Source organism: Oryctolagus cuniculus, chromosome 3 (assembly GCF_964237555.1).
Source record: "Oryctolagus cuniculus chromosome 3, mOryCun1.1, whole genome shotgun sequence".
Taxonomy (NCBI): Eukaryota; Metazoa; Chordata; class Mammalia; order Lagomorpha; family Leporidae; genus Oryctolagus; species Oryctolagus cuniculus.
The window spans coordinates 40,895,354-40,919,325 of NC_091434.1; the positions used below are offsets into that span (position 1 = coordinate 40,895,354).

At 40.5% G+C, this 23,972-nt stretch overlaps 1 protein-coding gene and 1 long non-coding RNA gene across 5 annotated transcripts in view; one reads left to right on the forward strand and one right to left on the reverse strand.

Annotated features, from left to right (window-relative positions):
- The window catches only part of SATB2 (SATB homeobox 2), a 199,405-nt gene extending 180,511 nt beyond the window's left edge, over positions 1-18,894 (forward strand). For all 4 annotated transcript variants that reach the window (XM_051848329.2, XM_070070433.1, XM_051848330.2 and 1 more), the window contains one exon: positions 15,710-18,894. In XM_051848329.2, coding sequence (XP_051704289.1) covers positions 15,710-16,171 — 462 coding nt within the window. In that variant the 3' untranslated portion in view covers positions 16,172-18,894. The remainder of the gene's footprint in view (positions 1-15,709) is intronic.
- Positions 2,889-16,385, reverse strand: LOC103348810 (uncharacterized). The gene is made up of 3 exons (XR_517113.4): positions 16,295-16,385; positions 5,127-5,220; positions 2,889-3,980 (listed from the first exon to the last, which is right to left on the reverse strand). It is a non-coding gene; the product is annotated as an uncharacterized lncRNA (long non-coding RNA).
- Positions 18,895-23,972: the final 5,078 nt, after the last annotated feature.

Consider the following 23,972-nt stretch of genomic DNA (forward strand, 5'->3'; position numbering starts at 1 on the left):
GATGAATTTTCTAGAAAGGGGGACAACAGAGCAAAGGCACAGAGATGGGAGGAGACCAACAGCATGCATGCGGAGCCACAGCTCACGTTGTTGGAGCCCAGCCTGCAAGTTCAGGGCAGGGGCACTAGCTACAGTCATGTTATGGAGTCCTCTTGATACCAGGGAGGCCTTGACCCATCCTCAGGCCACTGATGGCTGTTGGCAAGGTGCAGTGATGGCTGTGTCAGGGAATCCTGGTGGGAGGAAGTCAGAGTCATTCAGGCAAGAGATTATAAGGGTCTGAATTATGACAGTGGGAGTATATATGGAATGGGAAAATTATTCCAAGAACTGTTTCAAAGGAATAATTACAGCATGTGGGAATGGCTGAATGGAGGTTTCAGATGAAGGGGAGGAGCTGTGGAGAGCCCCAGATCTTGGCTGGGGCATGTTGTGGGACGAGTCTTGGAATACCAAAGGAGACAAGGAGTGCATTAATGATTAATTCCCTGCTAATGTCGTTTGTAACTATGTTTGTTTTGTTCTGAGTTCTAAGCTATTAAATTAAATCCATCCCTAAGCAAATTCACATTTGAAAGTATAATGAGTTGACAGTTCCAGTTTCTGGGGATGACCTACACAGGGTAAGCCAATATGCTTCGAAAAGCCAAGGTGTCGTGGCGTGGAGACAGAATTGGACTTGCTTTGTGAATCAGAATAGAGAAGGATGCTGAACAACGGGCCTGATGGGAGCATAGTGGTCATCTGCCGCTGGGGGCCTGAAGCCTCTCCTGTGGGAAAAGGAATGCCTGTCCAGTTATTCTGCCCCAGGGAATTAGGAGTGGAGGGCTCTCTTCCCTGTGACCCTTGCTGACACGAAGGAAGAAGGAGACTCGTTTTCTTGAGTTTCAGTGAAAGTGCCTGGCCTTGTCCCTGGCTCTTGGCCTTTCTTTTCTTTTCTTTTTTTTTTTTTTCTTTTTATTTATTTGAGAGGTAGAGTTACAGACAATGAGAGGGACAGAGAGAAGCGTCTTTCTTCCATTGGTTCACTCCCCAAATGGCCACAACGGCCGGAGCTGCACCAGTCCAAAGCCAGGACCCAGGCGCTTCTTCCTGGTCTCCCATGCGGGTGTGGGGGCCCAAGCACTTGGGCCATCTTCTACTGCCTTCCCAGGACATAGCAGAGAGCTGGATTGGAAGTGGAGCAGCCGGGACTATATCCAGTGCCCATATGGGATGCCGGCGCCGCAGGTGGAGGATTAACCTACTGCACCACAGCGCTGGCCCCTCTTGCCTTTCTTTCACCAGGCGCGCCTACCACAAAGTTTAGAAGCAAGCATCTCCAAGTACCTGGTTTCAGTCAGTAAGATCAGTGGAGGGTAACACAAACTTCCCCATAATGAATGAAGAGTGATTTAGAATGGAAAAGAATATTCTAGAATGAAGAGCCCATTAACCTTTGAGAAGTTTTACGTCCCTTCATTTAATTTTTCCATGTTGTTTTTCTCTTCAGGGAAAATAATTTAACCAAGGCAGCCAGTCTCTGATGAAATTAAGTGAAGTTCAAACTGCAGGCTGTGTTTGCTAAGCTCTCACCTGACACCTTTTGAGCTCTAAGCCACAAGGAATCTTTGCTGCCCCGCCTAAGAGATCAGTGGCTCTGCCTCGTGGCCTGAGGAGAAAGCCCTTCTTTGATCATTTGACTTTGTTTACCCAGATTGGAATATGTCAGTGGTGTGGTAATGCTAGGTATTTTGTCTTTTACCAAAACAGTTGATTATAATGCACTGCTTAGGTTTTGCCTTCTATAAAAGGAATATTTGTGCTTTTATGTGTTTGATTCACACAGTGCAGTTTTCTCAAGTCCTGTTATTAAGTGGTTACGTCCAGAAAGCAAAAAAATATGCTGAAGTAGTATTTTATTGGTGGACATCTAATATTTTCACTAACCATAACTGTCAGATTGTTCTGACTTCTGAGTGCCCCAGCTGTAAAAATTACACAGAAAATGTGGCCTGCTGTGGCATTCTAAATAGGCTCATAGGAGGCCTCCAGCACATGGGTCACCTTCGTTTGCCTTTTCCTCCCCAAGTAAAGAGTGTAATGCAAACACCCTTGCTCCTTCAATAATTCAAACCCTCTCCTCTCAAAGACATCATTCTGATATTGCTGAACTGTCAGAATGATGGGATTTTTGTTTCATCTTAAACTGGTTCTTGGCTACATTTTGTTCAGAAAAGGGTCTTGCTCTTTTGTGTTAGCAAATTTTGATGAAATTGGGTATTTGGTTTCTTTAAAGGATGGAAAAGGGGAAATCCCTTTACAACCGACTCACGATTGACATTTTGGAAGAAACATCTCCTTAATACATTCGTGATTTTCCTCAGGTCTTCTTTGTCTTCACTTTTAATCCTAAACTTGAAATGGCGGATAATAGCCTCTCATTTTTAGCGTTATTCTTTGATCTTAATTAGAAGATGCTTATTTGCACTAAACTCAACACTTAAATTGAAACAGAATGCATTTTTATATTTTTCTCCATAACCTGCTGAACAGCAGAAGGGGTGTATTTGTTACATGTTAGACATGGGGGTTGTGATTTTGGGGTCAGAGCGCAGTTTTACATGTCCTTTTTTCCCTGTGACGAATACATGTAATAGTCCTGGCATTGTGTGATTATTGCTGGGTTTTCTTCAAGAAATGAAAAGTCCAAAAGATGGCAAAAAAAATTTGAAAATACTCTAATCACAGAATTTAAATAATTATAGAAATTTGACACATGAGCACAAAGTTACATTATATTACCTGTTTGTAAATCGTTAATGTTATTTCTTTGCTTCAATGAAACTTACCTAACTTCGTGAGATCCTGTGACTGACAATGTTCATAGAAATTCTTTCTTCCTCATACTATCTTTGTTTCTAAATAATTCTTTTCCAAATAGATATTTGTGAACTACATTTTTGTCACTGGATATCTAAACACTAAAGATTTGGAAGTGGTTTGAATTCTGGTTATTGGCGCTTTACCCTAGGAGTCGTTATTTAAGTCTCATTGACAATTCTTGGCTAGCTATGTGCTGTCTGTTCTTATACAATGAATTTAATCTATTCTCTGCCTCCATTTATCTTAACATGCTTTCACTTAAAAGGAAGTAAAATTTTGCTCTGGTTAAGCTAATTAGATGAAATTTGTTCATCTGATGTAGTCTGTGCATTCTATTCTTTTAAGCTTACCTTGAATCTGTTTTTAAAAATCAAATTTCAGAAATCAAGTGTCACTGGTCTTGATGAACTTATTTTCATTTCAGTCACATTTTCACTTCATCTGATAATTATTTAGCCAACTGGATTAGCTGTTTAAGAATTCTAATGTTTCATTCTTAAACCCGAACCCTTTGCACAGCTTTCTTTTTTGGCCCTTTGCCATTATGAAATATTATGAATTTCCAAGTTGACTTTTCAAATGCCATTTTGAATTCCTGGCACCCCCATCATCCTAACCTTTCACTCTCCTCATTTAGTTATTCTGGTTATCTTTAACTTGACTTAGGAACCTTTCTCATTCATGCTGGTGCAAAAAACACTCTTTCTCTTTGTTAAACCAAGAAAACAAGTTGTGCATTCATTTCAAAATCAGAATTACAGAGGTAACCCTGAGCCCTGATGATTTCTGTGTTACCCTTTACTCATGTTAACGTAAATATGAGATCTTTAAAGACACTTTAATATTCCCCGGGCCTAGAATCTGGTCTTCAGAAGAGGCTCTTCATGAATTTGTAGGCTAGATTTTGAGTTCTGGGAAGACATTGTAAAGGGTGGCAGATGGTACAGAAATGGGGAAAGTGGATGCTCCCGGGAGTTAGGCAAGGGAGACAGGGTTTGGGGGCTGGGAATGGATTCTTCCTGGTCTTGGCCTGGACTGTCTTCAAGAATTTGTTCTTCCTGAATAGTCTCTTGGATTCTTCTGTGTTCGTAGAATGGTTTTGGTCACATTAGGTCCTAAATGATCAAATAAACCAATTTACCAGATGATTCACATGGAGAGAAAGGCACAGATTGAGTGTGTGTGTGTGTGTGTGTGTATGTATATATACATATATGTGTGCATATACACACATATACACACACTCAGTATGTGTGTATATATACACACACATATATATATACATATATATACACATGTATATATATATATGTATATATATGATTTTCCTCTTGTAAGTTCTAACTGGGGAGAAGATTGTTTCAATGCTGTCTCAGTCTCTGTCTGATTGAGATAGTCACTCACCCTGACCTTGGTAAATTTCCTGTGTATCAGCTCATCTCCTTATGTTGGAGAAGCAGCTCACTCAGCTGCTTCTTCAGTTTTTGCAGATTCTGGCCACTCCCAATAATCAGATTAATGATTGCAGCACATTACTTTTTACCTCCAACTAAACTGAAATTGTTGGTATACTCAATTTATTACCAAAGAGGAAATGATATAAGCCAAAGGCTGTTTTAAGAGCCATGCTTCCTCCAACACCAAGTTTATTTTAACAGATTATTATGTCACCGTGTTGTTATGCTTTTATCTTTGACCAAAGTGTTTATTTTGAGAAACGATTATTAAACTGCATTAAAAACATACACGGTGTTGCAGTAGTGTCTTAGTTGCAATACTGAAGGAAACTCAGGCTAAGTCTGGATAAAATTGAACGTGTATTTCTGTGTCTGAGTTTCTACCATGTTGCTTGTTTGTATTGATTTCTCTTGACATGGTCTTCTTTTATTGAACACTGCTTTTTCCCCCCTTATTCTCTCTCGCTCTCTCTTTTTAAATCCCTTTCCTATAGCTGTATGTGTTAAGAGCAATTGTAAAAGGAAACCAACTTATATTAAACCTGCCTGGAGTCAAAATGTAATCTAACACCTGTAGTCTGCAATTTGTCATCACTTCATGGATACTTTTTTTTTTAATAACAGATTTCCTGAGTTTTGACCTTAGGATACTGTATAATCCAAAAAAAGCAACAAAACTAAACCATAGTTTTTAATAAGTCTTATAATGTTAGGATGTGAAATTACAACCATAAGAGCCAACTCTAGTACATCATTGAAGTTAGAAATAGTGCTGAGTTATATATCTAAGAGAAAATGTCTTACCCGTGAAAATATCTTTGAGTGATGAAATCAAGAGGCAAATTATGATACTTGCTCAGCTTCTCCGACACTCATTCTCTAAGGTCTTCCTATTTTGCTGAAATAAGGATTTTGATTGTCTGTTTATAATTTTAATTATTTGTTTTATTATTTGAAAGGCAGAGAGACAGAAAGTCAGAGATCTCCCATCCATTGGTTCACTCTCCAACTACACACAATAGCCAGAACTGGCTAAAGCCAGGCACCCACAACTCCGTCTGGGCCTCTCCTATGGGTGACAGGGACCGAACTGCTTGAACTGTTACTTGTTGCCTCCTAGAGTCTGCATTATCAGGAAGCTAGAACTGGGACTTGTCCCTAGCTGCTCAGATATGCGATACAAGAGCAGTGTCTTAACTGTTAACACTTAATACTCACCCCATTAATTGTAGGTTCACTTTGAATCTTATAGTTATTATTAGGGTGTAGAGTATGATCCATATAGTCCCTAAGTTTTCAAATATTTTGGTTTCAGGATCCCCTTTTAGTTTTAATATTGTGGACCCAATAACATATTATATGTATTAATGTTACTATATTAGAAATTCTGGGAAATTTTTAAAATATTTACTAGTTAAAAAGTTATACATGCATATTTATAAATGATATATGTAATGTAAAATAATTATATTTTTTCAGACAAATAATGGAAGGGTACCAATGTTTTATAAATTTTTGCTAATATTTTAAAAGAATGGTTTGATAGAAGACAACTGGATTCTCATAATTGCTTCTGTGTTTAATGTCATATAATGCCTGGTATTGCTTGAAGTCAGTAAGAAAATCAGGATTCATACATGTAACTAGAAAAGGGAAGAGTACCTTAATAGGTTTCCTGAGATAATTGTGATATTCTGCTTTGATAATATAAGACTGTTTCAAAGAGGATATGGAAATGCATACTATGAAAAAACTATGTATGGATTCCAGTGCTTTTTACATTAAGTAAATATCCTTTATTTCCACTTTCTGTGAACTTTCTGAAGTATCTTCCTATGATAAAACTTTACAAGTAGAAGCTTCTTACAGGCTAGTTGCCAGATGGAATTGAATCTGAAACCATGTTGATCTTTCATAGTTTATACTTTGTCACCTTATAACCTATTGGTCTGCCTTACACTTTGAATCCATCTTTTACCCATTCATAACTTTTAACATCATACATTGGTCATATGGGAAATGTTGGGTTACTAACTGATGCATCTCTTTCAAAAGCTGACATATTTCATTATATGACATGTTTAAAAAACAAACCTAGAAACATTTGTTAAATAACCACCAGTATCATGAGAGAAGTCATTCAGTATTGAGACACCATTAAGCTCAATGGTGACAGCTGCAAGTTTTCCAGAATTGTGATTTCTGCTTGTAAGGTCAGAGTTTATCACTGGCAACAAAGCTAGTAAGATACTTTTATTGAAGTGACAGACTCATTTCATTGTTAAGGAAATGCCCGCCAGACCCCTAAATCTGAAGGACCATGGTTTGTCTGGTCATTCATTCAAGTGAAAATAAAAATCTAACACAAAAGTGGGTAGCCCAGCTTTCAACTCAATCACACTAGTCCTCTTTCTCAAGATAACCATCTTACTTCAGCATGTTATAGAAATGCTTTATGCATATGTCTCACTTTCTCTCATGGAATATTAAAAAGAGGTATACTTTGAGATCTAAGTAATTAGTGAACTTTTACTGCTTCATCAAAATATTCCTGAATGAAAGTGGCATTAGGTGGCCAGCATTGTGGTGCAGTGGGTTCAGCCACTGCATGTGACACCTGCATCCCATTTGTGCAGCTGTTCAAGTCCTGATTGCTCCATTTCTGATCCACCTTCCTGCTAATGCACCCAGGAAGGCAGCAAAAGTTGGTCCAAGTACTTGGACCCTTACACCCACATGGGAGAACCAGATGGAGTTCAAGGATTCTGGCTTCTGCCTGGCCCATCCTCGGCCATTGCAGCCATTTGGGGAGTGAACCAATGTATGGAAGATCTTTCCCTATCTGTCTGTAACTCTGCCTTTCAAATATGTAAATAAATCTTTAAAAAAATGTAAAAACAAAAGTGGTATACTTTTTGTCATGAACTTGTGGCAGTGAACACAGAACTATAGGTATAGTTTGGTGTTACTGCCTTTATTGTCACAGGGCAACGATTTCTCCACCATTATTTATATACCATCAGTACACATTTCAGCAAGTCAAAAAGGTAATTAAGGTTTTAGTTTTGCTGTGAAATAGTTTTGATGAGTGTAATGTTTTCATGGATTCCACTTTGAGAATCACCTGTTGTGGTTTGGGATAGGAATTGGATTTGAAACCAGAACTTTGTGACCCCAAAATTTCTCACAACTGTTCTACGAAGCCATTTTATGTGTTAGGTAATACCCTAATTTTTTTAATATAAAAATAGTTAAAAAAAAGAAAAAATTGTATCCTTGCTTTCAGATACACACTAAATGTAAATTCCTATAATTAGTGACAGTTTCTTTACTTTTTAAACATAGTTTTGCTAAAAAGGAATAATAGCAAGAGAAATAATAACCGGTTCTGCTGAACAAGAATAATGACTGGGCTGAAAGTAAAGAAGAGAGAATATGGAATTAATTTAGTGCTGCAGAACCGAGACGTCCTGAGTACTTACTGTGTGCCAGCCATATGGTGTGCCAACATACAGCTTGCAGTTAGTAGGTGGAACAGATATATAATGGTTACATTTATATTTACATGAATTACTAATCACTAATGCTGTTTTCCCTGCTGAATTTTTGGGTCAAAATTAGCCTCTAATGATGATTTGAGAAAAAAAGGGGGGGGTAGAGATAGACTGTTAGAACTTCAGTTAGATACTTGATATGTAGTATATTTGTGAAATAACACATACTCATTCATCATTTTTTTTTTTTTTTTTTTTTTTTTTGACAGGCAGAGTGGACAGTGAGAGAGAGAGACAGAGAGAAAGGTCTTCCTTTTGCCGTTGGTTCACCCTCCAATGGCCGCCGCGGCTGGCGCGCTGCGGCCGGCGCACCGCGCTGATCCGATGGCAGGAGCCAGGAGCCAGGTGCTTTTCCTGGTCTCCCATGGGGTGCAGGGCCCAAGCACCTGGGCCATCCTCCACTGCACTCCCTGGCCACAGCAGAGGGCTGGCCTGGAAGAGGGGCAACCGGGACAGAATCCGGCACCCCAACCGGGACTAGAACCCGGTGTGCCGGCGCCGCTAGGCGGAGGATTAGCCTAGTGAGCCGCGGCGCCGGCTCTCATTCATCATTTTAACAAATTTTGATTGAGTGGCACACAAAAACTTTTAACTAGTTGTTCCTAGTATTGTTAAAATATATTTTTCTCAGAACTTTCAGTAGAAGCATGCTTTCCTTTGTTGTATCAGCTATTTTATATTCTGTCATCATCAATGAGGTGAAACTAAACAAAATAATTCTGATACTAACCCAACAAAACTTAAGGCGAAAGTCACTTGTTTGTGTGCTCATCTTCTGCCCTTTAGGGTCTGAAGCTCTGGACAAGGCTCAGTCCTGTGTGTAAGGCTTGTCAGAGAGCAGCCAATGTGGCCACCTGGGAAACTGTTTTAACTTATTACCACACTGGATCAACCACCCCATACAGTCACCTCCTTAATAATTTCTCATTTTCCCTATATAAAATGACCACAAAGTCTTGGCTTATTATATGTAATCCAGTTCACCCCATAATGATACAGTGAATTATATACTTTCCTAAACTTAATCATTCAAGATCTCACTTCCTTCCCTGCAGGCAAAAACCATTATATTTTACACATGGCTCCCAGCTGGTTTTCATTGAGGCCTTCAAAATCTATTTGAACACCGAGAGCTTTAAGAAGAGCTGCTTTATCTTTGCTAGTCAGATTTTGTCATGGTCCCCTTAGGTCCTTTTGTTTTCAAAGTTTTCAGTTTTGAAGGCAGAGAAACAACATGTGTCCATATTAAAAGTGTGCTTTGTGAGTGGGTAAGGGACTTCTGAGTTTTAGTTTGAAGTTGGTGTCTCTTTTGAATATATTCTCTTTCTTAATCACCATCCTCACATCCATCTATAAACATTCAAGTTGTATTTCAGCCCAGAGAGATTTCAGCAAATAAATGAGAAGAGACTTGCTAGACATTTAGCTTTCTGTTTGTGTACATTCTACCCATAATTTATTCATCTACCCTCCGTTGTTGGATTTAGGATTCCTTACTTAAAAACTTTGTAAATTCATAGGTTCAGTTATTGTAGACACTCCATGAATATTTGATAAATTGGTGCCTTTTTTTTTTTTTGCTGTGTTAACCCAAGGCTGATTGTTTTAAACATTATTCCTTTTAGATATGATAAGCACTTCAGCTAAGGAAGGCAACCATCAGGTAAATGTAAATTAGCCATTCTTTTGAGGATAGAAGTGCCAGGGCACGCTTCTGGCTGTTTTTACGATAATGTTACAATTTGTGATTCTCTCATGAAAGTCCAGTAATATATTACAAGCTGAGTCTTCCTTACTGGGTATGGATCTGTGAATATTTTCTATTCTGTCTAGTAATAGTAGCAGCTTCCAAGTTCTGTTCTGTTCTGTGTCTGGCTAGATCTGATGCTGTGACTGCAGTTCATTGTGAAGGTTTTCTGTCATCCTGTAGTAGAATGCCCAAGTCCCACACCTCCCTCCCTGGCTGCCTCCCAGTTGTTTTTCTCCAGCATCAAACAGGCCAGTGCACTTTCTGTGATGAAGGAAATGCTGTGCTGTTCAGTATTGCATTGCACAGTGTACCGTTGGGCACTTGAAATGTGGTTAATGCAACTGAGAAACCGAACTTTTTCTTCTTTAGTTTTAATTAATTTAAATGTAATAGCCAACCAAATACATCAACTATGCTCCTTCCTCCTGGCCTTTCTGCTTGCTGTGTTCTCCGTCTGGAAAGTTATTCATGGCTTAGCCCTCCCTACTTTAGGCCTCTGCTCTGGTGCAGCTTCTTTAGGGAGCTGGCTGAGTCACCGTATCAAAAAAACTTCCCTTCTCCCAATATCCCTCCTTACACATTGCTCTGTTATTGAGCATAGTATTTATTGCTTCCCGATATTTTATTTATGGTCTATCACCCCTGCTCTAGAGATATTGTTCAATTTTTCTGTATAACCTTGCTCATGGAAGGCAGGAAAACACAAAGCTAAGGGCAAGGACTTTAAAATAGGCAGATATACTTATTTTTAAACATTTATTTACTTATTTCAAAGAGTTACAGAGAAAGAGGGAAAGACAGAAAGAGATAGAGAGGTCTTCCATCCACTGGTTCATTCCCCAAGTGGCTGCAACAGCCAGGGCTGAGCCAGACCCAAACCAGGAGTCAGGAGCTTTATCCCGGTTTCCCACATTAGTGGCAGGGGTCCAATCACTTGGGCCATCCTCTGCTGCTTTTCCCAGGTCTTTAGTAGACAACTGGCTTGGAAATGGAGCAGCTAGGACATGAACCAGCACCAATATGGCATGCTAGCATTGCAGGCAGTGGCTTCACCTGCTACCCCACATACCAGCCCTGACAGATATACTTTAGCAGCCTAGTACTGCTACTTACAAGCTGTGTACCTTGAACAAATTATCTATATTCATGGAACTGCAGTTTTCCTATCATAAATTGGAGTAAAAATACCTCTTTCTAGGATTAATGTGAAAATTAAGTAACATAAATATATTTATAGCATTGAGGTCAATGTTTGACTCAAAGTTATTTTACATGAATGATAACTATTATTAGTGTTATTATTTTTATTGAAGCTACTTTGATGTTTTACTGTCATGAACCCTGTCCTATTGAGAAATCAACAACCAGAAGTGACAAAAATCAGAGAGGCTTGTAATAACCATTTTAGGACTTTCTTTATAGAAATTATCAAAAATGAATATAACCAGATTAATTTAGTTCAATTGTGAAGGAGAAAAGTCCAAACCATAATAGGATGAATTGGCAGGATTCAGTGTACACTAAGGTCAAGAGTAAAAAGAACTGAAAAATTATCTTTCAAGAGAACTATTGTATCATAGGCATAAAGATCAATGATTAGGCCTATGTTTTTTTTCTTTTAATTTTTAAAATTGAGATATGGTATAATATTCATATAGTAAAATGTATAGATTTTAATTATACAATTTGATAATCTTTTAGACATGTACACACATTTTTAAATTAATTTCATTTAGTTGAGAGACAGAGATCTCCACAAATGCCCACAACAGCCAGGATGGGACGAGGCCAAAGCCAGGAGCCAGGAACTCAATCTAGGCCTCCCACCTAGGTGGCAGGAACCCAATTGTTTGAGCCATCACCTGCTGTCTCCCAGAGCGTACATTAGCGGGAAGCTGGAATTGGAAGCATAGCAAGGACTAGAACCCAGGTACTCCAATACGGCATGTGGGGGTCCCAAACCTTTGTGCCAAATGCCCACCCCATGTACACATTCTTTTAGCCAACATCCAGGGTAATACACAGAATATTTTCAACACCCCACAAGGCTGGCTCCTGTTCCCTTAAACTCAGGAAACCCCACAGGTTTATGCTTTAGATCTGTAGAGCTGACATGTGTCACTGCGGGCCTCCCCTATTTTGGGGTAGCTCCTAGTCTTTCCTGTTCATGTCTTTCACATAAATGGGAACATGCAGTTTTTCATCTTTCACATCTGGCTTATTTCACTCAAAAACAAGACTGTGATGCTTACCTACATTACCAGTAGTTCATCCCCCCCCGCCCCCCCGCTCTGTTATGCAATGTATTTCTGCATTCTCCAATTGATAGACACTTGATTCCTTTCCAATTTGGGGATTTTATGACTAAAACTGCTGTGATGAGCAGGTGCTTGGTGCAGCAGTGAAGATATTACTTGGGACACCCACATCGCATATCACAGTGCTGGGTTGGAGTTCAGCTCCTTCCCTTTCCATCCGGCTTCCTAATTAATACCTAATTAATGTATACCCTGGGAGGAAGTAGATGATGGCTCAAGTACTTGGTTGCTGCCATCCACATAGACATGGAATGAATTCTGGGCTGCTAACTTCAGGTTGGCCTAGCCCTAGGTTTTGGAGGCACTTAAGGATTGAACAGCTGGATGGAAGATTTTTCTCTGTCATCTCTCTCTTTCTCTCTCTCTCTCTCTGCCTCTTCCTCCCCCCATTTTATATAAAATGAAAATAAATAAATAAATAAGAACTGTTTTGAACCTGCCTTTTGGAGGATATAAGCACTCATTTGTGGGTTAATGCAGTTTGTATATGTTTGGTATGGGTAGGTGTGAACAGCGGGGATTTTCCTCCTCCCCAAGCCCATTTTGAGAGAAGGCACATTAATTTAGACCATTTGTGAGAAAGTAAAAGTTGACTCAGTTCTGTCCTTTAGGTAGGGGAGTTTGAATTAATTGTCTTGCTGAGGACTGATCATCTTATAAATATTTAACTCTACTCTGTTTTGGCTCAGAGAACTTACACACCACTAGAAGAAAAGCGCTATGTGATATTAAGAAAAATTCTTAGAGATGCACTAGAGAGGAAATTATGTAGTCCTCATGCTAGAGCTTGTCTAGAGAGAATATCTCTCTGCCTAGAGTAATTAAAACACTTTGCGGGGAATGAAGATAGTTGGAACAGCTACATTGGAGATTTTTCATCCCAGACCTTAGGTATATTGTGATCACAGAAGAGTAAGAGACAAAGAAAAATGGCAATGGAGCACAAAAGGCTCAGCACTTTTGGCAACTTCAGAGAGGCTCAGTGGTCATGTGTATTTGGACTACTCTCACCTACTAGAAGATGCTGGAGATGCCACTTAGTCGTCTCCATGTAGCTGTGGTCATGTTGCCCTGCTTACCTCACTCTGCTGTCTGGCCAGAGACTAGCTATTCCACTTTGCAGATAATATTTCTTCATATTCCGACTTCGCTGAGAAACATCTGTCTAGTATGCGATGGGCAGTGACACTGTTGTTGTGCTCTGGAAATATTCTCACAGCTTCTCGTGTTTACGATTTCCTGCTTAGAGGAATTCTCCTGATATGCTACATCTTTCCAGCTTATTCTCGATCCAAAAAACACCTTCACGAAGGACACTCAGGATTCAATTAATTAATCCATGCAGAGTTCTCAGAACAGTTGGCACAGACTATAAGCACTCAGTGAGTGGTAGCTGTTACTGTTGTTCCTTCTCTATTTCATGTTTGGTTCTCTGCACATCTGTATTACTACTGCTCAGTTGTAAGAACCAGGAGGAGGTGAAGTAGGCCAATTGGTTGGACCTAAGGAGAGGAACAAATGCTATCATGCAGAAAGATTATAGGAACTTCAAAGTATAGTTTTGGAAAAATCTCTTTAAATCTAACCAATGCACAATGGAAAACCCCTAAAGAACCAATCTAATTATTCCATTAAATGGAACCGTTCTGCTGACTTTTACTACAGAAGGCAAGCATAATTTAGAAAATGGGGCATTTTAATTCTCTTTTGTTTTCCAATTAACACAATTGCTCTAATAAGGAGTGCTCGTGCTCGAGTAGATGTTCTTCAAATAAGTATTCCGGACGTAATTTCAGCTGAAATCCTCACCGGCGGACACCAGGGTTTATTTGTATCAGAGCTCACGCTGCCCAGATTATGGCCTCAGAGCAGATATCTTCCTGCCATCAAAGCTGACATGAGCAGCGCAAGCCCACCATGCAGCTTTACTTTCCCTGCCGGGTATAATTAGGCTGCCAGAGGAACGGAGCGCTCACTTTTTTGCTGATGCCAGCTTACCACAACAGACCACACGAGTTTACTCTTAGTTGAAAGTGGTAAAGAAAATGCTAAGAACATTCATTTTAATTGGTCAACATTATTTGGACTTTAGTGCCACTGTTTTATAGTCCTGTGTTTCAATTTCTGTCTGCCACCAGCCATCCGCTTATTATGACAGAAAGTCTCATTTGCTCTTGATTATGATTTTAATTTTTGATTATTGATTATTATTTGAAAAGTTGAAACCCCTTCTGTTTATTGTTGCCCTACTTAGGTAACAATTTCATCTTTCATAATATTTATTACATTGTCTAAAAAACATTAACATTTGCACATGGGTAAAAATTTTTGTTTTTCTAATCATGAGCCACCAAGATTGGGATGAGTGACAGAGAAGTATTTTTCCTTAAATCCTTGATTTGATGTTGATGTTTCTTAGCTTAACAAAATGGGTCACACAAGTGGTGCCTGGTGGTGGGGATGGTGGACAAATGGTTCTCGAATGTAACTAGACGTTTTCTTCTGCATTGATTGGACTGCTTCCCTTTGAACTCCGGAAAGTGTTTTATTTGTTGCTGTAGGGTGATGAAGACTGCATGAAATAGGGACTCATGGTAAATGGAGAAATGCATGCTTTTCTAGAAAGTGAGCTCACCATTCTTCAAGGTCTTGGGAGAATCTAAGAGGTGCTGCTCGGAGCTCAGAGCAGGAGAGGTGGTTTTTGCCGTCAGAGCGCATTTCAGTGGGGCTTTTCACAGCAGCAGCTGAAGCTGTTAGGGCTGAGGTTCCTGGCCAGTCTCTTGCTCCCTCTCTTCTCTCCATGGAGTCCTTCTCATGCAGACAATGTAAGAGCCCGAGTGCAGCTCTCATTGTTTTCTTCTTCTTAAAAATCTTATTCATCATTTATTTATTTGAGGGAGCTCCCATGCAGTGGTTCACTCCTCAGATGTCTGCAGCGGCTTGGGGGAGGTGGACCACGCTGGGAACTAGGAACTCAGTTTGGTTCCCACGCTAAGGACAGACAAGTAGTTGTTGAATGTGACCAGAGCCAGCGCCTGCTACCTCCCAGGACCTGGACTAGCAGGAAGGGGGAAGCAGGAGCAGAGCCAGGACTTGAATCCAGTACTCTTGAGGCTTAACCAGTCAGCCAAATGCCCCCTTCCTCTCTTGAGTCAGACTGAAGGAGTCAACGAATTCACATTAGAATAGGAAATTATTTCATGCTGAGAGATAATATTGAAAAAGCAGTTATGAAGATCAAGAGTAAATGGGGAATAGGAAGAGATAAAAGAGAAATTACTCAATTACAGCCAACTAGAAAACTTGACATTAAGAATAAAAAAAGAGGGCCCTGCGTTGTGGCATAGTGATGTACGCCCCTGTCGGCATCACCTGCATCCCATATGAGTGCTGGTTCAAGTCCTTAGTGCTCCACTTCCCATCCAGCTCCCTGCAAATGCGCCTGGGAAAGCAGTGGAAGATGGCGCAAGTGCTTGGGCCCCTGCCACCCACAGGGGACTCCATCCAGATGGAGTTCCAGGCTCCTCTGTGGCCACTTGGGAAATGAACCAGCAGATGGAAGATTTTTCTCTCTGTCTTTTCCTCTCCCTAATTCTGCCTTTCAAATAAATAAATATATTTAAAAAAAAAAAAAGAATAAAAAGAAATGAGGAAGTGTGCCCAAGCCAGGCTTGATGAGTTGCCAGTGACAGAGAGAGATGTTAGAGGGTTGGTGGCTGAAGGTACCCGCGTGGTCACGTGCTGACTTCTCTGTTGGTTTCTCAGGTTCTCCACAGACAGCAGTCTCAGCCAGCCAAGGAGAGCTCGCCTCCCAGAGAAGAAGCGCCTCCCCCGCCGCCCGCGGCCGAAGACAGCTGTGCCAAAAAGCCCCGGTCTCGCACAAAGATCTCCTTGGAAGCGCTGGGGATCCTCCAAAGCTTTATTCACGACGTAGGCCTGTACCCCGACCAGGAAGCCATCCACACTCTGTCGGCCCAGCTGGATCTCCCCAAACATACCATCATCAAGTTCTTCCAGAACCAGCGGTACCACGTGAAGCACCACGGGAAGCTGAAGGAGCACCTGGGCTCGGCGGTGGACGTGGCCGAGTACAAGGACGAGGAGCTGCTCACCGAGTCGGAGGAGAACGACAGCGAGGAAGGCTCGGAGGAGATGTACAAGGTGGAGGCCGAGGAGGAGGCGGCCGACAAGAGCAAGGCGCCGCCCGCCGAGATCGACCAGAGATAATGTGAACTGCCAGCCGGCGAAGCAATACAGCGCTCCAAGGATTTTCTCTTTTAGTTCCTTTAAAAAAAATTTTTTTTGCTTTATTTTATTTGTGTCTTTTTATGTCTGTTTTGTTTTTCTTACCTTTTTTGACATGTCTTCGTTGCACAGGATACACCTATAGACTAACTTCAGTATTTCTGAATCAGACATAGCCTTGGCAAAGACACGGAAGTGTTACACCATCCCAGCGGACTGGATCGCCGTTCTTAGAACCCCGGGAGACCCCGCCTTTGTTCTCCTTGCGCTTACGGGAGAGACATCAGCAAGTTCCAGGACGAAAAGACCCACGGAATCAATGAAGGAAGCTACCAGTGTGTGTATATGTATATGTATATATCTCTATATTTACATATATATATTAAAATTGCATGGGACAGAGAACTTTACAATCCGAAAGAATAGACTGTGAAATGAGTTCTTAAAGAAAAGACTTGTTTATGTATTAAAAAAAAAAAACCACTTCACGGTGAGTCGCTTTGGCTTTTTGATAAACTGTGGCCTGCTCTCAGGGTGGGGTGACTATTTTTGAATTCCTATTTATTTTTCGTGTTTATCCCTGATTTTATTATTATTATTTTTTTTAATTCTCTGGCTTCCTATCTGGCAGCTTAATGGGTAATTTTTGAGGTATGTATTTAACAAAATAAATCAACACTGCCAAAAAAAAAAAAGAAAGAAAAAAAGAAAGAAGAAGGTAAAGTGAAAAAAAAATCAGGGCATATTAAAATGATAGAAGTCAAATTGCTAAAGACACAATGCACACTTAAAATGACTCAATAAAATGACTTGATACGTTCCGTTATTCAATTTGTCGTAACTGTAGTGAACAGATGCTTTTCTATGGAATTCTAAATGAGTGAAGCTGAGATTCAGTGCAGAGAACACTTGTCCGTTAGTACAGTCTTGGTAACATGACATTTTGATGTTGGACATACGGAATTCCTAGTATGAGCCACATTTTATTGTGAAATTTATTTACCTGCTTGTGGCTTCAAATCTTAAAAATGAATAAGCCTGCTCATTTAAATGTTGTTCTTGCTGGGTTTTGTTTTGTTTGCTTTTTTTTACTAGAAAATAGTTCATTGTAACGTTAACTTAGGAAAGAAGTTGCTGCCCAGTTAAAGGGGCTCCCTCTCAAATAGATCTCCATCCTCTCCGCTCTCCAAATGCTGCTTCTTACTTCTGTTCCGCTTTAGACTTCCTCTTCTGCCCACACTTCGCGTCCACCTAACCAGGCATTTCCAGTCCCTGAGCGCCCAAGCCCCGTCACTTCCCCTGGTATATGGCAGCCCTAGTAAGAACCTGGTTTGGCATCACTGTGCAGCTCCAGGCGAGAGAGTAAGTGAAGCGACTGCAGTAGAAGCACCTACTCTTCGGCAAAGGGAATAGCACCCCAGTTACCTACATAGCAATTACCTTACATAAAGCAGAACTAATGCCAACTGGCTGTTCAGTGGAATGAGCATTAAAGCTGCAATCTGCTTTAGTTCTCCAAATCTCCTTCAGCTTCCTATCAGAAATACCAGTAGCATTACTTTCCATTTCTACTTACAGTAATTGCAAGAGGAGACCTCACCTTCAGGACTGGCTAGAGAACCGAATCCATGCTTTAAACGGCCATTAAACAGTCCCACATGGTTGGATTTTTTTTATTTTTTATTTTTATTTTTTTGAGTTGTGCTCTCATGCAACCTTGTAAAAGACCTCATGCAATATCACTTTGAAAGTTATTTTCTGTTTACTACACAAACATTGTAATATAACTGTTAATACTATTTATATATTTGAAAGGTATAAAAGGTAGGAGTTAAAAAAAAACCTCTATGTGTAGATATTAACTCAGAACTTACAATATACAGGGAGAAGACATGTTGCAATACAAGCTAATTCTAGCTGCTCAGTAACCTCTGGAGTTTTTAAAGGGACATTTTCCTGTACTTTTTCAAATAATGATGTTTAAAAAATTATCTTGACATGAGTGTCGTATACCTTTGCAAAAGGATGGCTGTTTGCAGTGAAGCCCGGGGCCCATCCTTCCTTTTTCTGTAGTATGCTGCAGCTTTAATCAGAAAGTCCGTGGTTGCTGCTTCCTGATCTCCGAGTTACTCTTTCCAAATTGTCTTCTGACACTGTTGCTGAAGGTCACTCTGTACACATAATTGAAACTGATTTGCCAAGCTCTTACAAGGTGGCTCATCTATCGATGGCATCCGCATTTGGTATCTTTTACACTTCAACCAAAAATTTATTAGGTATTTTTCAATGCTAAGTCTTGCCTTTTATTTTTTAATTTCACTGCCAAGTTTGCAGTGGTTCTAAGTGAATCTGTGGGCATTTTAGCCTGTGGTCTTGCCAGATCTTTGCGAATTACAATGCATATATGTCTATTTATTCAATATCTGTCATATAATATCTATTTGGAAGAAGAAACTTTCTCTTGTAGTGCCTCTTGACAAAGCACAATTTCCCGCCTTTTTTTTTTTTGTGAAATGAAAAAAAAAACAAATTGTGTTTTATTGCAGTATCAACAATGTGAATAAGGATTAACATATTGTAAATGTTCTTTTTTCCATGTAAATCAACTATCTTTGTTATCACTAAGTGATAATTAATTTTTAACTTATGTGCATTGTTAGGCTGTTAGAATTTTTTGGTTGTTAAAATAAAACGCATTCAATAAATATGACTTTGTTTGTCAAATATTTTAATGGACATTACCTTCTTCCCTGTTTAATTGTCTGTGTAGAGGGAGATCTGAAGGAACATCCATTCCTTTATTTTAGAAACACCACCGAGGTAGTAGCCACAGTTACCAGTATCTGAGTTCTGGACAACGCCTGGGCTTCGTTGCTCAAGTGAATGTGTGTGTATAAACACATGCATGCTCGCATGCTGAAGCCGACAACTGAGAGAGTCATTTATTTACTCATCGGTTCGTATATAAACAACGCAAATGCATAACGATATATTTATGGGCCCCCTTCTTTATTTTTCTAGTGAATATTTTCTGTTTATAATTAAAAAACCACAAATGACTGCATGTCAGGAAACTTTTGGAGCACATATGTCCATGGTTAATGGACATAATAAAAGTCTTTTATATTTAGAGCCGGGGTACCATAATGTGTGCACAGAGGAATGCCGGAAGGATTGATGTATCTGAGAAATGTGTGAAAATGATTTTGTAGAGAGCACTTACAATGGAAAAATTTACACAAAAGACTCAAGTTAATGAGGAAAGAGCAAATGCTTACTTTCAGGACTGGCCAAGAGAAAGTAAATTAAAAAGTGATTTTGGGTTTTTTTTTAGATAATGGAAATATTTTTCCTGATTCTTTTCTTCTCTTTTCTCATTTTTCTGCATTTAGTTGACGTACACTTGTGGCTGAGTTTTGCTCCTCAGTGTCACTTGCCTGTTTTCCGTGACAGTTCATAGACCATGGGCTTTGTGGATTTGTTCATAGGGCTGGTGGGTTGAAGCTGGGATTTTACAGAAAAGCAGATGACTGCAAAGCACTGCACACTGAAGTCTTCCCAGAAACAACCAGAGGCACAGCACAGGGTGAAATGTGCTTCATGCACATAGAAGTGGATTCTGCATTTAGAAAAAAGACCAGGAAGGAAAACATTTGTGAGATAATTTGACTTTTAGCACAAGCACCTTCCACATTCGCGAAGCTGAACTTCATCAGAGGCACCACCTCGAAAGTGGGAGGCTCTGGGCACGGGTGGATTGGCTTCTGCCTAGAAGCTGGTCCTGGTGCTGCTGACTTCTAGTTTCCAGGAAAGTAAGAGACTTCTTCACTATACACAACCTGTTCGAAGGTGTCTCAGAGCCATGGCTTCATGAGTTTTGCCTTTTTCTCCCCTAGAGGACTTATTTTCCTTTACAATTCCTTTACTATTTAATATTAATATTCTTCAGAATATTTAAATATTTAACAAATCTCCACATTCTTTCTAACATGCAGTCATGGTGTTATCAGACAGTGAGCATTGATTAAATATGTTCAGTCTGCCAAAGAATTTGCTAGAAATGGTGATGACAAAAAATGGACAAATTAGCCGCCTCCCCTCATGGAGCTCATAACTGGTTGGGAAGCCACATGTACATCCAGGAGTGGCCACACAGTCGCAAATGGAGATTTATTTGTTTAAGGGATGGCATGAGCATGCGCTATGACTGAAGAGCAGAGAATAGTAGCGGTGAGCTACAGTGATCTTGGAAGGTGGACCAGTGATGAGCAGGTTTAGCTGCCTGTGATGGGGTGGGGGCAGTGGAGAGCACAAGGTAATTCTGTTTCCTACTTAAGAGATCTGCTGTTTGGTAAGGTCAGAGACTTGTACTCCCTACAGCTCACAGGCCTACTTTTCCCTGTGTTTGTTCCTGTGTGCCCTCTTCCTTACGGCCCAAGATGATTGCCAGAACTCTCGCCACCACCTTCACCTTCTAGGCACCAGGATGGAAAAAGGAGTAAATAAGGACAAATTTCCTTTATTTGATGGAGACTTCCTCCAGCCCCATATCTGAATGCAAAGGAGCTGGTTAATATTTCCTGCTGTTTCCGTTTATTCCAGAGAAAAGAGGAGAGTTTATAATTAATGTGCAGCTAACAGCCTCTTTCAGAAAGGTATTGAGAAGTGTGTTGAAAATAACAGATAAGAAGAGGAGAACTAGAGAGGCACATCTAATCTGTTGCTACACCCTATGTTCTGCCACCCCTTTCTCCTCCCCAGCCTGAGTTCATTAGCATCATTTCTTCCAGAAGGCCGTATAGGTCTCCTCCACCAGTGAGTTACCAACTGGCCCTTCAATGCTCACATGCTTCGCAGGGTAATCCCGCCATTGCAGAGCTTACTGTGTTAAATGTCTGTTCCCCATGGGCCTTTACCATCTGCAAATAGATCCCCGTCATTGGGTTACCCAGCAACTAGGAGAGTGCCCAACATGAAGTCAGCATTCGAAAATCTATATTCTGATTAAATGGTTATTTATTAAATATGTGAGAAAAATGTATTCAAAGATAGTCACCGAAGAAGACGGGCTGTGGGGGCTGGCGCCGCGGCTCGATAGGCTAATCCTCCGCCTGTGGCGCCAGCACACTGGGTTCTAGTCCCAGTCGGGGCGCCAGATTCTGTCCCGGTTGCCCCTCTTCCAGGCCAGCTCTCTGCTGTGGCCAGGGAGTGCGGTGGAGGATGGCCCAAGTACTTGGGCCCTGCACCCCATGGGAGACCAGGAGAAGCACCTGGCTCCTGCCTTTGGATCAGCGCGATGCACCGGCCTCAGCGGCCATTGGAGAGTGAACCAACGGCAAAAAGAAGACCTTTCTCTCTGTCTCTCTTTCTCTGTCCACTCTGCCTGTCAAAAAAAAAAAATTTTTTTTTTTAATTTAAAAAAAGAAAGGCTGTGGGACAGGAGCAGGTTGGCGGCCCCTCCAGAGGAGCAGGAGAGAAGTTAATACTGTGGTGCCTCTCCCAGGCCCGTTGTTGTTTTATGCCCTCCCAGCCACTCCTTGCAATCATTCTCAGTGAACCATGGAGAAAGGAGACTGCTGAACTTCAGATCCCGAGTGGATTTATGTTCCTTTGTCATGTAGCTATTCAATTATTCACGACATACATTTAGGTTCACTTAATCTTTAATGATTTCTCAATCTTTCTAAGTAGTGAAAATTGGGAAATTGATAGAAACAATGGAATTAATGTGATAAACAGGTAGAAGTTAGGGTGTTCACTCCAGTTTCTTCCAAATTCTGATTGTTCTTAATATACTTATGAAATAAAGCACAAAAAGCCAAAATTGTTACTAAAATCTAGTTTCCCTGAGCATCTTAGTTTACAGGTAACTGTTATTTCCTCCTCTAAATTCAGACTTGTCTTTACCACCCATTGAAAAAATAGAGCAGTGTTTGCAGACAGTTATTGCACACAGCTCCTGCATTTATGTAAAGGATTCTGACAACTTAAATTTGAAGATGATGCTACTTAAGAAAAACCTTGAGCTTCAAAGAGAATTTGGAGCCAGAATATTTGAGTTCTGATAGTGGCTTCGCTATTTCCTGGTTGTGTCAGGTTGGGCAAATGACATATTTGAGGCTAATGCTCCTCATCTAAGACTCAAGCATGAGAAACGCCTGCTCTGTGACATAGGCCTGGTGAGAACCCACAGGTGTGAAGATACTTGGACGATCATAAACCATATCAAAGTGTGACTTCTTCTTCTTCCCCTTCTTCTTCCCCTTCTTCTTTCTCTCCATCTTCTTCTTCCCCTCCTCCTCCTCCTTCTCCTTCTCCTCTCCCTCCTTCTTCATCATCGTCGTGATCATTATCATCATCATCATCATCATACATTGCCATATGGTGAACTTTCAGGAGTACTGATGAAATGAAACAACATCTCAGCTTTCATGTAGTTATCGCAAATATAATTAATTAAGGTTTATGGTATGACAATTGGCATACCATAATCAACACAAATAATCTGTTCTACAAATGTATTCACTGAGCACCAGTAGTGGCCTGGATTTTTTAAAAAGGGATTTATTTATTTTGAAGGCAAAGTGACAGAGAGAGGGAGAGAGGGGGAGAGAGAGAAAATTCCCATCTGCTTGTTCTCTTCCCAAGAGCCTGAAACCACTGGGACTTGGCCAGGCTGAAACCGGGTTCCCAGAACTACAATGGGGCTCCTATATGGGTGGCAGGGACACAAGAATTTGGGGCTGACATCACTGCCTTCTTACACAGAAAGCTGAATCAGGAGCAGAGTAGCCAGGATGTGAACTGGCACTGTGGTATGCGATGCAGGTATCCCAAGCTTCAGCTTAACTTGTTGGGCCGCAATGCCAACCCCAGCCTTGATTTCTTTTTTCTTTAATGAGTACAAATTTCATAGGTACAATTGTAGGGATATAGTGATTGTTTCCACCATACCCACCTTCCCACCCCCACTCCCAACCAACCTCCTCCTCCCTCTCTTATTCCCATTCCCATTCTCCATTATGAAAACAAAACAAAACAGTTCCTCAATAGTCAAGACAAGGGCTGTTCAAGTCATGGCTCCTCAAAGTGTCAATTTCACGTCTACAAATTTCCTTTTGGGTGCTCAGTATCAGGGAGAACATATGGTGTTTGTCCCTTTGGAACTGACTTATTTCACTAAGTATGATGCTTTCCAGATTCTTCCATTTTGTTGCAGGTGACCAAATTTCATTTGTTTTTTACCACTGTGTAGTATTCCACAGAGTATATATCTAATAACTATCTAGTCTTCAGTTGATGGGCATTTGGGATGATTCCATGTGTTAGCTATTGTGAATTGAGCTGCAATAAACATGGGAATACAAATATCTCTTTCATAGGCTGATTTCATTTCCCTTGGGTAAATTCCCAGGCGTGAGATGGCTGGGTCATATGATAGGTCTACATTCAGATTCCTGAGGTATCTCTAAACTGACTTCCATAGTGGTTTTCCAGTTTACATTCCCACCAACAGTGGATTAGGGTACCTTTTTCAGCACATCCTCTCCAGCATTTGTTGTTTGTTGATTTCTATATGAAAGTCATTCTAACTGGGGTGAGGTAGAACCTCATTGTGGTTTTGACTTGCAATTGCCTAACAGGTAGTGACCCTGAACATTTTTTCATGTGTCTGTTCCCAGCCTTGATTTTTAATGCAGAATAAAAACAGCTCTGAATACATTTAAATTAAACAGTATAAAAGAATTTTGTTATAACCTCAGAGGATGCTAGTTCATGAGAG